This window comes from Amphiura filiformis, chromosome 18 (genome assembly GCF_039555335.1).
Source record: "Amphiura filiformis chromosome 18, Afil_fr2py, whole genome shotgun sequence".
NCBI classification, from domain to species: domain Eukaryota; kingdom Metazoa; phylum Echinodermata; class Ophiuroidea; order Amphilepidida; family Amphiuridae; genus Amphiura; species Amphiura filiformis.
Genome location: NC_092645.1, coordinates 63,344,791 through 63,362,362, shown reverse-complemented (window position 1 = coordinate 63,362,362; position 17,572 = coordinate 63,344,791). Strand labels below are relative to the sequence as shown.

Sequence of the window (17,572 nt, the reverse complement as noted above, 5' to 3'; positions counted from 1 at the left end):
AAATGACATTTAAACCCACAATGATGCATGTTCCTGTATTGTATTCGTATTACACGGGCTTTTGATGTCGACTCATTTTCCCATGATGCACTGCATATTTTGGCCTCGACCCAACGACCGCTGGAGGCGTATCGTATTGTGAAACGCGAGAATTGTAGTAACTCAATTTTCAACATTTCCAACTGTGGCCTGAGTGGATCAGATCTGGTCACATATGTCAAGAGCACAACAATGAACCATTAATGTACCATTAATGTACCATTCTATATCAATCTATGATGTTATAAAGTCTTGACTTTTATGTACTGAACAAAACTTGGTGCTTCTGAAATCCGTGAAAAGATTCATCAGGTTCGTAAATTTCCAAAATAACACTTTTGGTGAATACAAGAGAAGATATCTTACCCTTCCCAGAATCCTTTGCAACATGATGCATCACCTCATTAATCAAATGACACTTCCATTACTTTGTACAGGTTTCCTTTGTTTTCATTTTGAGAATGGACTGGCTAAACATGGGTCGATAGTCAAGAAATAAACATAGTTTGCAAGATTTGGAAGTCCTCTGTTCATTGAGGTATATTTCATCACTATCGACCCATGTTGCACTAAACAGCAAATCAGTACAGAAAATTGAAATAGAAATGCATTGTGGGAACTGTAAGATATCTCTCTCAAGGTGAATACTACACATGAAAGTTCCTGTGAGTACAATGTACAAGATCTCAAATCCCACAAAATTTAGATAAAAATGCAATGCTCTTTCTAAACATTATATACCATTGCATTTGAATTTCAACCCTCACGTTCCCCCATCTATGCTTTGGTCTGTTGACGTGTCCCCTCCAGATGGGGGCGGTACTGGTGCAGGAGGGGGTGGCGGCGGCACCCCTTGTGGTATACCCGGCATTGGTAATCTGCTTGGGCTTGATGTAGGGGGTCCTGGTGGAGGGCGCATGGGTGGCGGCCCACGGAAATCTGGATGGGGGAGGCCGGGCATTCTTGGTGGCATTGGAGGCATGCCAAATGGAGGCATAGGAGGCAGGGGCATCCCGGGCGGTGGCACCGGAGGAGGGCCCATACCAGGTGGTAATGGAAAGCCTGGGGGAGGAGGGAGAGGTGTTGGAGGAGCTGGAGGTGCTGGAGGGGGTTGCATTGGAGGTACATCTTTCTTCTCTTCTTCCGACGAGACGGGTGGTGGAGGAGGGGGTCCTCCCATGTTAGGAGGGGGACCGCCCATGTTAGGGGGCCCTCCCATGTTTGGAGGGGGTCCTCCCATATTAGGGGGACCTCCCATGTGAGGAGGAGGAGGAGGCCCTCCCATACGAGGAGGAGGACCGCCCATGTGAGGAGGAGGCCCTCCCATGTGAGGTGGGGGACCTCCCATGTGAGGAGGAGGTGGACGGGGACCTGGTCCCCTCTCTGGCATTCCACCCGGAGGGCCGGTGGTTCCTGGGGGTGGTGGTGGTGGCATCATTGGAGGTCTTGGTCCTCTCATGTTTGGTGGTGGTGGAGGTGCTGGTGGCTTGGCTTCCAACTTGAAGTGGAACTGCAGGAAAAACTAGGAATAAAAAACAAAAAAGAATGTGTTATACACAAACAATAAACCTTTATACAGACTGTGTCAAAATGGGCTGTTCAAGTTGAAATCCATACACCTCCTGTGAGAGACATGACTTTAATCTTCCACACAGGGAGTGTAAATCTCAAATGGGGTTACCTGAATGCGTGACTACATTTGTGAGTGGACACAACGAATGAGCCATAAACTCTGCAAATTGTATTCTGAGTTACAGTGTAAAATATGTGCGAAGGTCATATTCACAAGTATCTCAATTCGGCGCGACAAATATCTCATCAAACACTGTTTAAACCAATCAATAATCCTATTGCTGAAGAGAATAAGCTTCTACCTATTTCTATAGCATCCTTTAAATAGTTCTTGTCTTTGTTTGCTTTGGCTAAATCCTGTTCAAGTGGTGGAAAGCAAAGCATTGTATTTTATCTAACCAACAATTAACAATGAGATTATGACTGTTTGATATTTACTACCAGAAATGTGGAAAAAGAGACACATGTAGAACTGAAAAGTAAAATTTTGTTGAAGGAACAGATTTCAACAAACCATAAACCCACTTCTGGGTTTATCGCGTAGACGAGAAAGCACATGTGAACAATGCTTTAGTGAAATGCGGATACCCCAAATGGGCTCTCGATAAAGCGACAGAACCAAAAACTCACAAAACGAGCGACGTGGGCGATAAACGCCCAAATAAAGGTCACATAGTTCTCCCCTGGAGTAACTACAGAATACCCCTCTCGGGGGTATAGTTGTATAAAGTTGTAACATGTTTGTATGTATTGGAATAGGGTGTTTTGTGCTTGAGTGGGGTATTCTGTTTTAATGATTTGTGTATGGTAATGTTCTGAGTGTGTTATTCTGGAGACTAAGTATAGGTCTTGGTTTTTTTGTGGGGGGAGTCGGCGCAGACATAGTCGAAAAAAACCGACAGAGTTGGCGTTTGACGTGGACGCAGTTTAAATTGGCGGGTTAATCAATGCAGCGTAGATGCATTGTTTAAGTTGCAGTTGAAACAAAGGAAGTCTGTTTGTTTGTTTGTAATTTATAGTGTATTTTTTTGTTAGATGTACTACTCGGGAGTGTATGTGCCCGGTATAGGTCTAGGTGTCGGTTTTTAACGAGGCGCAGTCGGCGCAGACGTAGTCGAAAAATTGACATGTTTGTTCTTTGGGGCGTTGGTATTGCATGGGAATTAGGTGTTTTGTGCGTGACTAGTGGTGTATTGTGTTGTAATGAGTTGTGTATGATAATGTTGTGAGTGTGGTATTCTGGAGACTAAGTATAGGTCTTGGTTTTTTTGTGGTCGCAGTAGGCGGAGACGTAGTTGAAAACCGACAGAGTTGGTGTTTGACTTGGACACAGTTTTTTTGCGGTTTGATAAATGCAGCGTAGACGCATCGTTGGAACAAAGGAAATGTGTTTGTTTGCGTGTAATCATGGTAATAATGTTTGCTGGTGTACTACTCGGGAGTAGGCCTATAGGTGTCGGTATTTAACAAGGCGCAGTCGGCGCAGACGTAGTTGAAAATTGACAGGTTTTAATAAATGGGGCGTGGACGTAGTATTGCGGGGATTTATCCCGTTACCGTTGAAGGAGTACAAGATGTGTGATTGTATTTGAGGCCTACTAGGACAAATTATTCTAGTTTTTATGTCGGCGTGTCGGCGCAGACGTAGTTGAAAATTAACAGGTTTTGGGCTTTTGGCTTGGACGTGATTTTATGAATGGGACATAGTGTTTGGGGGGTTTGTGCCCATGACGGTGAATTAGTATAATATGTTAGTTTGTGTGTGAATGTGTATGGTGGCAGTACATGGACAGTATGTTAATATGTTGGACATAGGTCTTGGTTTTAAGTCGGCGTGAGTCGGCGCAGCCGTAGTTGAAAATGGCAGATTTTGCGTTTGGGCGTGGACGTAGTTAAAAGTGGTGATTTTAAGAATGGGGCGTGGACGCGGTATAGCGGGGGATTTGTCCCAAATCCCCAATGGCGTTGAAGGAGTATGCCTACAAGATGTTGTTTTGTGTTTGATAGTGTTTGAGTTTGTTGTTGGTACATATGTAAATTGGATCCTGGTCCTGGTTTAATGTCGGCGCAGACGTAGTCGAGATTTGGCATGTTTGGGCTTTGGGCGTGGACGTAATTAAAATGGGTGATTTTATAAATGGGGCATGGACGCAGTGTTGGAGGGGCTGTCCCGTTGAAGTTGAATTGGTATGGTATGTTGTTTTGTGTTTGATACCAGTATAGTGTTTGAGTGTTTTGCTGCTACATGTACTGTTTGGACCGTTTGGACCCTTTTTTTGTTTGCGTAGTCGGCGCATACGTAGTTCAAAAATAGCAGGTTTTGTGTTTAGGCGTGGGCGTTATACCTGAGAATGGTATATAGACCTATATTTGATTACTTTAAAGTTAATAATATGGGAACGTAATTTGTTCAGTGGATTTAATAATTGTTAAGGGTATATCTTCGAGTATAGGCCTACAACATCAAAGTATGAAGGTAAACTGACGTTGAATTAATATAATTACATATATACCGGGTGTTCCAGATAATGATGGTATTTAATGTGATGAAATACCATTGATTAATGTGCACATATGCACATCATGCGTGGCGTTCAAATAGGGAAATGTATAATTGAATAGATTTGATCAAATATGGAAGATTAACTTCGAAGTCTGATAGGTGTGACTACTGTAGGCCTACGTTTTAAAATGATGAATTAGAAATGATGAATTAAAAAATAACTTTAAAGGAGGATTTCGTGATCCTAGCATCCTCTTTTTATTACATTTTTCAGTAGATATCCACGAACAAAGCTTATACCCACAATTTCAGTTGATTCCGATTTTGCGTTTGCGAGTTATGCATGATTATGTGTATTACCATGATTACACTGGGCCATAGACAAATTATGTGTTGAAATTTCGTTCTGGTATACCAGAACGAAATTCAAATTTCACGATATGTTTGCAAAACGAATTAATCTGCAAGAAATTTTTGAGAAAAGTGGGGGGATGATGCTGTGGATCAGGAAATGCCCTTTTAATTGCAGTCATAATAATTGATGCGAAATTTGGTGGTAAGATTGTGTCATTATTCTTCTTTCTTACTTTTATGGCTTTTCATTAGAACACTCTGTTGTTGTTTGAGTTGTTTTGATGATTTTGATAAAAAGTTGATGCATTATTTTTGGCATTAGATCCTGATAAAAGACACTCTTAAACCTTAAAAAGTTCTATAAAGAACCTTAAAGATTTAAATAGGCATAGGGACATTCTAATTCATTAATTCAGGGACTCATCACAAAGTTAAGAAAAGTATAAAGAAGTGTTAACCATGTTTGGTAATAAAAAAAAAGATTTCGTGGATAAAGAACTTTTTTCAACACTTGATACTAAATATATCTTTGACTATTGAATGACTTATCAAATACATTAAGGACCTGATCAAATAAATACCCTTATCTGGAATGAACTTTTGTTTTGGTTTTTAATACTGGAACATTTGCGAAAATATTTCAGGCTATTCGTTTATTTTTTTGCTTCAGGACTAATGTTGCTAAAAATTTTTACAGCCCCCCCCCCCCTCTAAGTGCACAAAAACTTTTTAACCCCCCTGTTCATACACCCAAAACTTGTGAATCCCCCCTATATTCTGAACTCCCAAAACTTTATAACCCCCCCCCCCCTACATATTTTTCAGCCCCCCCCTCTACCAAAGTATTTATGAGCACTCCCTAAGCATAATAATTGAAGATTCAGTATGTTTTGAAAGTGATATTAGTTCTTCAAGGATGACTTTGGCTATAGGGGTGGGCTTTGGCACGATTTTAGGGCACATGATTATTTTGTTCATTGCAATTTATTTGCGGGCATTTGTCCTTATTTAAAATATTTTGGGCAAATATTTTTTGCAAAATATTTTTTCAACCCCAAAATAACATTCTGTTTAGAATGATTTGTACCAAGTTTCCACAAATATAAACAACCTTTATAGGCCTATACTTAAATACTTACATGTATACGTATAGCGATTACCATTATAGTGTAATAGATATATGGACTGGAAATGGCAGCCTTCATACATTCTAATGTGTAATCGATCACCAAGAGCATTCAATTTATTTAAATGAAACACCTATCGTCAGGTGGGTGGTAAAGATGATTGCATCGACAGCTAAAGCCTCCTCATAGTCTTCAGACCCACACAAGCACACATTTGGGATACATGAGTACAATGGTACCACTTTACACATGACTGCCCTTACACATGACTGTAGTGTGGTCACTTATTGATACTCGCCTGTTGTGTAGAGCGTTAATATGATGCCGGATCAGTGACCAATTTAATGGCGGAACCCTTTATTGAAACAATGGTACCACTTTTATGAATAGCCTGTCGCAACTTCTAATCGGCATCAAACGAACAAAAGATTATATAATCTATTGCGACTCTATTTCTATTTAAAAGCTCTTTGATAATGACCATATCCTAGCTCACATTGGGCGCCCCGTTCCTTTTTTAAAGGAATTTTTATTTAGTTGAACGATGCGATCGGAAATTTTGGCCCCTGGCTCGGTGACTCCAGTATCCCTTTGCATTTCAGCATTGATAGCAAATTGCTTTTCACGGAAAAGAGAATTTTTGGGACAGCTTGGAAAAACTTAGGTTACAGATCTGAAGGGCCAAAGCTGAATCATGTTGCCTTGCACAGCCCTCCCGAGAACATGGTCTCTGGCAGGAGTGATGATGAGTTCACTGACCTTTTAGGCCAAGTAAAAATAAAAATATGTTTCTCGTCCGGGTTTTTAAAAATTAGGAGAGGAGCTTTTTATTTTCTAATTTTATTGGGAAATGACGCTAAATACCTGTATTTAGCACCATTTTTGGGTATTCGACGCACATATTAGCTCATATTGATATCTGAGAAAAAGGAGGAGGCCCTTTTTATTTTATTGTTTTGAGAGGTAAGCCCTCTAGTGATCACAAAACTCTTCTTAAATGATGTATTATGCATTTACAAAGCCGTAAAATAAGTTTCAACTTCTGAAACATCTTTTTCAACATGTTATCTATCTAATTATAACCCCGGTTATAACTGAAAGTTTACAAAATAAAAAGAAATTTGAAAAATCTTCAAAAAAGGATGAGGGCGCGAACGAGAAACATGTATTTTTACTGGGCCTTAACAAGTTAAACCATGGTTCAACAAAAGTCAATACTATTACGTTATTGTTCACGTGATGACACACACAGAGGGAAAGTCAATATTTACATTTCTTGGTCATAAACCTCACCTCCATGCAGTAGCCCTTTTAATATGTTACGCATTATAGCTGATTTGGGTAATCAAAAAAAAATCTACCCATCGTGGGTTAGGGTTTTAATAACATGCTTAATTTCCGGGTTTGATTGAATTTAAATAATGGATAGGCCTACACATTTTAAGTTTAGCATCAGTTTTTGTTATTTAGTTAAGTTGGGTTTTGAGAATTACAAAAAAAAATATTTTGCTTGAATCACAGGCATGAGAATTTTCAGTTTAAAAACTGAATTCAGTTTTTTTTTTTTTTTATAATTTCCGAATCTTTATTTAATTTTATCCTTTTTTTTTTAATTTTTGCCCTTTTTCTTGCTTATTTTCATTTTTTTCAGTTTTTTTTAGGAAAGTGCAGTCTCATGCCTGGAATCATTAGAAAATATGTACCATATTGGCTGAAATTTTTGGGTTGAAAAGTCGTGTATGAGAAGTCAGGGTCACAAATTGTACTAACCCGAAATTTTTATCACTTTGTAATATTTTGATTTGGTATGTTTCTTATTAAAATTTGTTGTGGAAAAAAGTGAGGATTTTTTATCACTTTGTAATTTGTTCATTTGTTATGTTTCTTATTTAAAGTTTGTGAGGAAAAAAGTGACAGTTTTTCATCACTTTGCACATTTTGAATTTTGTTATGTCTTTTAATATTTTGTGAGGAAAAAAGTGAGAATTTTGTCATGACTTTGCAATTTTTTTTATTTATTATGTTTCTTTTTTTTCTGGTGAAAAAAAGTGAGGATTTTGTACTACTTTTATATTTTTGATTTTTAATGTTTTCTATAATTTTGTGATGACAAAAGTGAGGATTTTTTCATCACTTCGCAAATTTTTCATTTGTTACGTTTCACGTTATTTTGTATGGAAAAAAGATTGTTTAGTTTTCTGTATAATGTTTAAAGCCCATGGATTGAGAAATTTAATATTATTATTCCATGCCCTGATATTGTTTGATTGCATTTTGTAATTTTGTTTTCAAAGTGATGAAAAAAGTGATGAAAAAAGTGATGAATTATTATGATGTCCACAAAATAGGTGTCAAAATTTCTCCCCCAAAACGCTCATTCCAGATCCCTTAAGTCCAGCACGAAAAAAATTGAAATCCTTGTCATGTATTCAAAACTGCAAAATTTTCTGTTGCAATTTAGATTAAGAGTACCCCAATTATGTTTACACAAACAAAGCCCAAACGAACTGGTGTATGAATGTACATTATGGACGGTAATATGGCATATAATTTTTGTAAGACCTTAAATAATCATTTTGTAAGTGAAGCCCCTATTATTTATTAATGAAGCAGTTACAATAAAGAATAATAATGTATTGAACTGCTCAATTTTTGAAAGCATAGCCATTGGGCTATTCCAGAAATTTGCCACACACCCCCCAAAGGTGAAAAAATTAAAATTATATGTGATTTCCCGACATTTACATTCCGATGTGCATCTGGATGGGAAATGGGATGTTCTTTCGACATTTCATGATAGGAATTCCCAAGCAATATTGAGGGGGAAATCTGTGGGAAATCCCAATGTCACCTTTGGGGGTGTGTGGAAAATTTCTGAATAGCCCATTGTAATTTAGATTTAGTGTATTTCAAATAAATTATGGCCTTTGTCATAAGTGTTTGGAAAATATTGTGACTTAATTCCCTCATGAACTTTTATGAAAATGGTATGAAAGTTTTGTCTTGTTACGTTGCTTTGCACTTTGTGTACATTTTCTTTTTTTTTTTTTTTTTTTTTGTTGAAGTTTTTATTCCCTGTTTTTGGAACTGGTGGAGGAGAAAAACATACACAATGGGCCACCAGTTACTAACAATAGGCCTACTAAGCTTAGGTCGATTCGGATGACACTTTTGGTTGCTTAACCTTGACGTCAACTTGATTTCTTTCTACAAGCATTGGTGTATTAATAACAATGGAAGTAAAGAGACATGGTGTACATAGGTCACAAAAAGGAAAACTAAGTTAACTGTTTTGGTTTGGACATGATGTTCAACACGCACGTGGCACATAACCCGAGGACCCATGAATGGATAACGGTGGATGACAAATCTCCCACCAAATCTTTAAGGGTACTTGCCCATGAGTTTCATTCAGGGGCGTGTTTGAAAAATGGCACTGCGCATTAGTAAAAAGAATAAAAATACTAAAATTTTCACGGGTTCGAACCACTGCCAATTGCACTATGAATGCTAAAGATGCCTATACTGTGCCACGGTGACTGTGGTTAACATTCGGCGATTTTCATAGATATACATATCAACACGTTTCTATGAATTGAAAATCAGATTTTGGTAGGAATACGGTCATAGAAAGACATATGACTCTACTTGTCTGTTTGTTTTTCATTTAATACAAATTAATTTTGATGAATTGAACTGGTACGACTCTTAGCACTCGTGATAACGACGATTAATTTAGTAATAATAAAATGAAAACGCTGGGTCATTCACGACGCGTCATTTGTAATTTATGTCAAAACCTGGGAGGACCACACACATCCGTGCTGCATGTATACGTGCTAATCGATACTCAATGATCCAGACAATAGCGTTTGAATATACCGCCCTGCTTGACACATCTTGTCACTTGCGGGAAGATATACTATAGGCCTACCCTAATAGCTTACAATAGATATATACCCCAATCGTAAATAGCTCTGTTCATTACCTCGCTGTGCTAGTTTATACGCATAGTGTACGCACTTTTGAAACATATTTTGTTCAAAAATAATAGGAAGGACTGTTTTCAGCTAAAATGTCGGTTATCAGCAGATGCTTAATGATACCGGGAAGTGTTGCAGAAAGGTAAGCGTACTCTTTATTTATTCAAAATATCACATATCAATGAATCTAAATTTGAAATCCAAAAAGGAAATGTCAGGTCAAAATTCTCACCTTAGAATTATTGTGAAATAAAATCAAACCAAATTTAGGCTCCGCAAACAACGCCCAATTACTCCAATTGGTGTTTGCTACACGTGCATATAATAAATTATGATTTGGGGCTAATTTGAGAAGAGTTAATGCCTCGAGTTTCAAAATACACCGAAAGTGATGTTTTTTGATCAAAAACATCGACAATTCAAGACTCTGTAAAAACAAATCAAGAATTTTCTGGGATAATTGCAACTAAGTATAATGAAAGTTATGATCTAAGCTACCAGATGCATCATTAATTTCCTGGCTATGATATTTAGTTGTGGGAAAAGATTACTTTAATGTTTTGGCGGAATTATTTCCAGCCAAAAAAAAAAAAAAAAAAGAGCATGTAGCCTTAATGAGTCGAGCTCATTTGTAATTACTCGGACAACAACGCGTTAAGACTCCTGTATAATAAAGAAGACAGTATTTTGGTTTTTGCTTGGATGCCGTATCATAAGACATATTAAAGAAATCGGCGTTAAAAGGTAAGTAGGCCTACAAATAAAATTATTGTCCGCGGGATTTCGTCACGATAATCAGAAAAAATGACATCACTTAAAATGCAGTTTTCACCTAAATTTGTCGGGCATGATGCCACAGGAAATCGTTTTGACTATAAGGTTACTAAAATAATATTGAAGCCCGGAATTGAAGGTATTTGTATTCGTCAAAAAGGCCCAATTTATAACATTTCTCTCAGGGCTGACGCTTCTGGAGTCTGGTCCCAACATGCATATTTTAGGGCCTAAAATCATTAATAATCTTTTATGTGTAGGTCTATTTGTTATTTCCTTGAAAATGATAATTATTGTTTAGAGCGTGATGAAATAAAACATCACGATTGGTTAGAATGATTTGTACAAAGTTTAAAAAAAATGTTTTTGTAATGTTATAAGAACGTAAAACATTGTAATAACATTTCAATGTCGCATTATATAAAGGTCGTGGAAAACATTTTAAAAACGTGATTGTAAATACTTGGACAAACATTGTTTTCAAAATATTTTTTCAACTCCAAAATAACATCCTGTTGAGAATGATTTGTACAAAGTTTTCAAAAATGTTGCTGGAATGTTATAAAAACGTAAAACATTGTTCTAAAATTTAAATGTCGCGTTATATAAAGGTCGTGAAAACATTTTAAAAACGTTATTGTAAATACTTGGACAAACATTTTCTTCAAAATATTTTTGCAACTCCATAACATTCTGTTTAGAATGATTTGTACCAAGTTTTCAATAATGTTTTAGGAATGTTATAAAAACGTTTGTACATGTATACCAATGATATAACTCGCATTTATCTATTTTCTGTCAAACATTGTTGCTTGTTGTGCAGTAATTACAGTAGCGTAGCCAGGAGGGGGGGCAGGGGGGCCAAACTTCCCCCCTGATAAAATGAAAGAAAGATGGGTCCCTGACCAAAGGGCAAAGGGGAAAAAAAGGGCAAGGTGCCCCTTTGTCATCAAAACTCACCCCGATCATGGGCCAAAATAGTGTCGAATAGGCCTACAAAAATTTTGGACATTGTCACAATAAAGCAATTTTCGTATCGATAATGGGCAAAAATAGTGTCAAATGCAATTTTTTAGCACGCTACGCCAAGATATGGCCCTAATAAAGCCTTTTGGAAGTTCCAAAACATGTACAGTCTCTCTAAGAACAACAATTTCATGTCACAAGTTGCAACTGCAATTTTTTTTCAACCGTGCCATTGAATTTTTGTTGCCCCCCTGACCAAGAAAGCTGGCTCCGCCCCTGAGTAATTACCATCAAAAGTTATGAAATGTTATGAAAACGTTTTATACCATTAATGAACGCATTATAGAACCCCACATTGAAACGTTTTCTGACAACCTTTTATAACCTTTTGCAAAGGATGTTGAAACGTTTATGGTTTGCTGGGTAAGGTATTACTGTGTTCAATGGCTATGTTTTGCAGTAGACCTTACAAAAATGTATATGCCTGGTATTGGATGCCGTGAAACTTGGTCAAAGTGTTTATAATATGTTCTAATGTATTATAGAGTGAAGCCGCCCTCTAATTTGCATAATTAATGACCTAATTTGCATAAATGCTACTGAATTATGGAAATATGCAAATTAGGGATTTAATAACCTTTTTCAAACGATGTTGAAAACGTTTTTTGTTTGCAAATTAGGGGGTGGCTTCACTATATAATACATTAAAACATATTAGAAACACTTTGACCAAGTTTCAGGGCAAATTTATGCAAAATAAAAGTACTTTAACATTTATGCATGGATTTTTAGCAAAATATTGGCAAAAATTATATGTTAATGAGCTTCTGCAGTCATTTTAGCTTATTGACTTGATTGATTATTGATAAAGACAATACGATACAAAGAAAATATAAATTGATGTATTTTGAAAAATGTAGGCCTATGTCAGATTGATTCCAAAGAAAAGGCATATTGATCAGTGTACTTTGGTCTACTCAATTAATCTGTTTAGAGCACTTTTATAATGCCTGAATAACCACCTTAAACAGCTCAAGACACAAAATGTTAGGGAGTAGTCCAGTTTAAATATTATTTTCTTCATATATTAATTTGTAAGTATTTAGTGGTGGAGGGTTTTATGTAATGTTATTCTTCTATTTTGTACAGAGCGCAGTAAACATACGAACACATTGTTCACCCAATTGTAATTAGGTAATGTAAAACAAAGCTTTAACATAGAACTTATTATGTGTTACAATCAACAATATCATTCGAATCCGGCAATCGTAGGGGCCTACTTTCGTTTAATATAAGACATCAAGAATGTAGCAATGGAAACAGGCCTTCCTGTTGAAGTCAAATATTTATTGCTTCGAATGACAATGGGCTGAGATTGAACGCATTACCAGCCCAGAGGATGATTTAAGGAAGGCGCATCATGCTCTGTACACGTGTTATCACTAGAGTTTCAACTGCCACTATATTTTTCAAATCCCATTGAACTCTGTGCAAAAGATGTTGTTTAAGAATTGTCCGTGTGTCATTATTACTTGGTCGATTTCAGATGTAAAGTGATGTATGCACGAAGGATAAATCACACCTTCTGTAGATAAGATAACATAAAATGTGAAATCGGCCAACTTTTTTGAAGGTGTTTTTATTGTAAATATATCTGTCCAAATTCAAATTTAACCATGCACGTGTGTATGCAGTGGGCGGCAGTGGTGTCATGTTCACTCACACAGCTATGCTAACCGCAAGACTTGCTGGGAAGTGCTTAAATAATCCTCTGGTACCAGCCGTGGGACGTGCAATATACAGCCTCCCCGTTTTGGGCCCGTGCTCCATAGCCAAAATTATCAAAAAAGTATCATTATCACCTTCAAAACATGCGGAATCTTCAATTACATGCTTATGAAGCTTGCATATTTTCAAAAGAATGCAGTTTAATTTGTACATATCAAATGAAACACAAAATTATCCCTGCAGCTGAAATGGGATCGCCCTCGTGATGTCACGCGATGTTTTCATGAGGAGCCAATTGGGTGCCTTGTTTGGTTTCAGGCGGGCCAATCACGGGCATCCTTGCTTGGAGCCGTCGGTGGCCATTTTGTTGGCTAAGGCCATTCTCTGTCAGTTTTTCAGCAAGAACGGATGCAGACATTTTTTATCCCACCCACCACTCCCCATATGTCATATTTGATATCTGTTTAAAATTGATTTCAAGAGTTTGATAGTGTGTCATAAAATTTGAGTCTCGCAGTAGTGAGACAAGTACACATAAAGTGTCGGTCTTCAAATTAAAAGGTAATTAGGAATGAGATGAAATACTGAAGGAGAAATGAGAATATATTCGATTGAGAGTTCTACTAATTTGAATAATATTCTAATTACATTGAGGTTTGTTGAGTTACATAGTAGTATGACTATTGTATACTGGGTGTGAGAGTGTACGTGAGTATATCACTTTAGGTTCAGTTTCTATCTCAGCACTCAGCAACACATTTTATTCTGTTGCGCAGTTGTATTTTTTTTTTTTAATTCTATTTTGTGTAATGTGTTCACTCTAATGAGTCTTCAGAAGCATTAACAAAATCGATACAATTGGTACCACTTTCAGTCTTAGGTGGTAATACCCTTCAGTCTTAGGTCGAGTAATGTTAATTATAGCAGGACGGGAGGAATTAACACCAGGTTGGCATGGGATAGCTAGACAGGGGCCAAGTACTATGCCCTCAGATTTTCTTGTTCATCAAAGTATAAATAAAATGAAATATTGGGTTCAAGTTTTTATTTGCGCAGCCGGCTGGTTATCGCGTTAATTTCTGTTAAAGGCTGCCTTTTGTATTAGACATGGTATCCTTGTTATGTATTCGGAAAAAAAATCATAAATGTGCAGAGCATGGCACTGTGTTTGCTTGGCGTTGGCAGCGAAAAATAACGGGTTTTGCAATTAACTCCTTCAACATGTTCAAATCGGGTTAATGGTCCACTGTGGTGAAGAGGCCTCAACCGTAAAATTCAGAGGCTCTTCAAATAATCATAAGTGTGGATCTTGCGGTATTTACTAGCAAAGGAAATGAGGGGATCAGAAATAGCTTATTCCATGGTACAGGGTACGGATGTTAACAAGTAGTCCTTGTGGCAGTTTTTGGATCATTTTTCTAAAATGATCGATTTAATGTACAGAATTATACATGTACTACATTAATAAATTCGATTTAGTAGTTCCAATATCCGTAGGCATCTACCTACTGGGTATTTGGCATGGGTATATTTACCGATGTCCACTATGTAATCTGAATATGAATATAATTGGAAAATGAGAAAGGTATCAGCCATTTAATTTCTTTTGACGCGCTAGATGACTGCCTAGCTTAATTCATGTAAGTCCGCGGCATTTTATATTCTCTCCATTGGTATTATGGAGCTTTTTATTTCCTCCTCCGAGGAGATGATCGTGTAGAGGATTGCCTAGCGAAATATTTGTCCATTGGTATATAGAGCTTTTCCTCCTCGATAAGGAGTTGATCGCTAGATGAGTGCCTAGCAAAATAGTTCCCAGTGTGTTAAGGGGAACTCTTGGGTTATAGGCGCAACTAGCTTCCCAGTAATTGTTGGGAGGCTCGGTCGGGTATTTACTCCGTTCGAAAAAGTTGTCCAGAAATCATTATTATTTGGCTGATTCCAGGGAATTTTCTAAAAACATTGCTTGAATAAATTATGCGTTCTTTCTGAATGGCTGACCAGAGGCCCAAATTTTGGTGTAAGTGTTTTCGTCATTTCAGTGTCTGGGATAATGACACATAGCCATGATTACCATTATCAACTCTATTGTACACCTTTCTGTATTAATAAGGCAAACAAATTCGTGTACATTCTAATCTTGTTATATAACTGTATGACTACAATCATCTCACTTATATTTGCATCCAATTTTGTAAGTATATTTTGTTATTACTATCAATAAACCATCAAGAATTAAACAATAATTGTGTATATCTCTGTCTTTGAGTCACATTTGTATACCATATCCAACTTGGACCTGGGTGGAGGGGGGCACTCAATTTTGGAAGTGACGGGTATGTGCCTACCGAGTCGCCAAGTAGGGGCATGCATATCGGGTACAAAGCGTTATTTTTAAAACTAAGGGGTCATTGGGTACAAACAAAATAAAAAAGGGGTCATCGAGTATAAGATTTAAAGAAAGGGTCATCGGGTAGAAAATTGTGACAAAATGTAGCAAAATTTTGAAACTTTCGGCATAATTGTGAGAAAATGAAGCAAAATTGGACAGTTTCTGCATTGTTTAGTTGCATTTTGATGATGATATTATAGAAAAAAGGGGGTTATGGGTAGCCGCAACCAAAGAAAGGGGATAGTTAGTAGCCGCAAAAAAAAAAAAAAAAAAGGGGGGTCATCGGGTATGGATTGTAAAGTCCATTTTATTACGTTAAAATTGGGAAAATTCTCCCGCGAATTGATGGCTGAACTGAATTCTAAAAAATAATAGAATCCAAATTATATGACTTTGGTCTTGTTGCGATGCATTGCACTATTACATATTTTCTTATACCAACAAACAGCAAAATACATAAAAATTAATGAGACTGATTGAGACTCTTTTTATGGTTTTTACAACTCAAGTAAAAATTTGATACGATTGATTCTAAATATACTACAAAAATAAAGGTCTCTCGTCCCAACGCGCAGTCGGGCTTTCTTGTTAGAACGAGGCATTCCCTCATACATTATGTTTAGTCGTGCATTGTGTTTACGCAAGTGTGTCTATGTCCTGTTAAGAAGCATGCTGTTTTCAAAGCCCCATATCGAATTCAGAACTACGGCTACGCCGACTGCGCCAACATAAAACCAAGACCTATAAGCCGACTATCGAATTGAGAACTACGTCTGCGCCGACTACGCCAACATAAAACCAAGACCTACACGCTAGTGTGTCTATGTCCTGTTAAGAAGCATGCTGTTTTCAAAGCCCCATATCAATTCAGAACTACGACTACGCCGACGCGCCAACATAAAACCAAGACCTATAAGCCCTCTATCGAATTCAGAACTACGTCTGCGCCGACTGCGCCAACATAAAACCAAGAATTGCGTGCATATCCTATTTGGACATGGACGCACTTGGTTAATGGCCCATGGTGTGGAACCTTGGACGTACTCAAATAATGAGTTTTCAACTGCGTATACGCCGACCAACACCGTCGGGCTGTTTTCAACCAACACGCCCTCTCTGTCTGAAATTATTTGTCCAAATACCAGAATCCAAAAAGCCATGTCGTGACTGTAGGGGGATTATTTGTCCAACTACTAGATAGATGGCGCCGTTGAAGACACTGCGTCTCACGCCGACCAACACCGTCGGGCTGTTTTCAACCAACACACCCTCTCTGTCTGAAATTATTTGTCCAAATACCAAAATCCCAAAAGCCATGTCGTGACTGTAGGGGATTATTTGTCCAACTACTAGATAGATGGCGCCGTTGAAGACATTTGTCCAAGAACCAAAATGTAAAAGAAATTATGATGTGACTATAGGGGATTATTTGTCAAAATACAAGAAAATATCAAATTGAGGGGGCTATTCCCTTTGAAGCAGCTCAGGGCTGTGCCCATGGTGTGGTGGGTATTGTGTAGTTATGCCTCTCCCCTATATCAAAGGCACTTCTGAAGCCATTAGAAGGACTTTTAGCAACTACGGTGTTAGCATTTTCTTCAAACCGACCCGCACACTTAGACAAATCCTCGTGTCACCCAAGGACAAGACAGATAAGAAGGACATTACAGGTCCGGTATATTACATCCCTTGCCAGGGCAAAACTGTTACCGGTACCGGACAGCGCAAAGAAGCCTATATTGGCGAAACTGAACGCTCTCTGAAAACACGTTTCAATGAACACAGGAGACCCAGTAGCACAGCATCAGAGGTCTCAAACCACATTCACATCAAGTCTCCGGGACATTTTGTGGACTTGGATAAAGTTCGCATACTTGACAGAGACAGCAGGTGGTTCCAACGTGGAGTCAAAGAAGCAGTTCACATCAAAGCCAACCAACCATCTCTCAACAAAGACGGGGCGGTTCAAGCTTTCAGGAGTCTACGAGTCTGTTTTCAGGTCAAAGGTCAAGAAAATCACGACCTGATACAGTCACTCACTCGCTGATGAAAGATGGAGTACCATCTGAAAATTCAGAGGTAGGAATTATTTCCTTGTGTTTGGATCAAAAGTTTAAATCAAAATCATGATTTA

The 17,572-nt window shown here is 37.7% G+C and overlaps 1 protein-coding gene across 1 annotated transcript in view; it reads right to left on the bottom strand.

The window, feature by feature from the left end:
• Positions 1 to 247: 247 nt before the first annotated feature.
• LOC140138909 (uncharacterized) overlaps positions 248 to 17,572 on the bottom strand; it is a 33,425-nt gene continuing 16,100 nt past the window's right edge. Inside the window, 1 exon segment of the mRNA XM_072160693.1 lies at positions 248 to 1,561. Within this exon segment, the coding sequence (XP_072016794.1) occupies positions 803 to 1,561 (759 nt within the window). The 3' untranslated portion in view covers positions 248 to 802.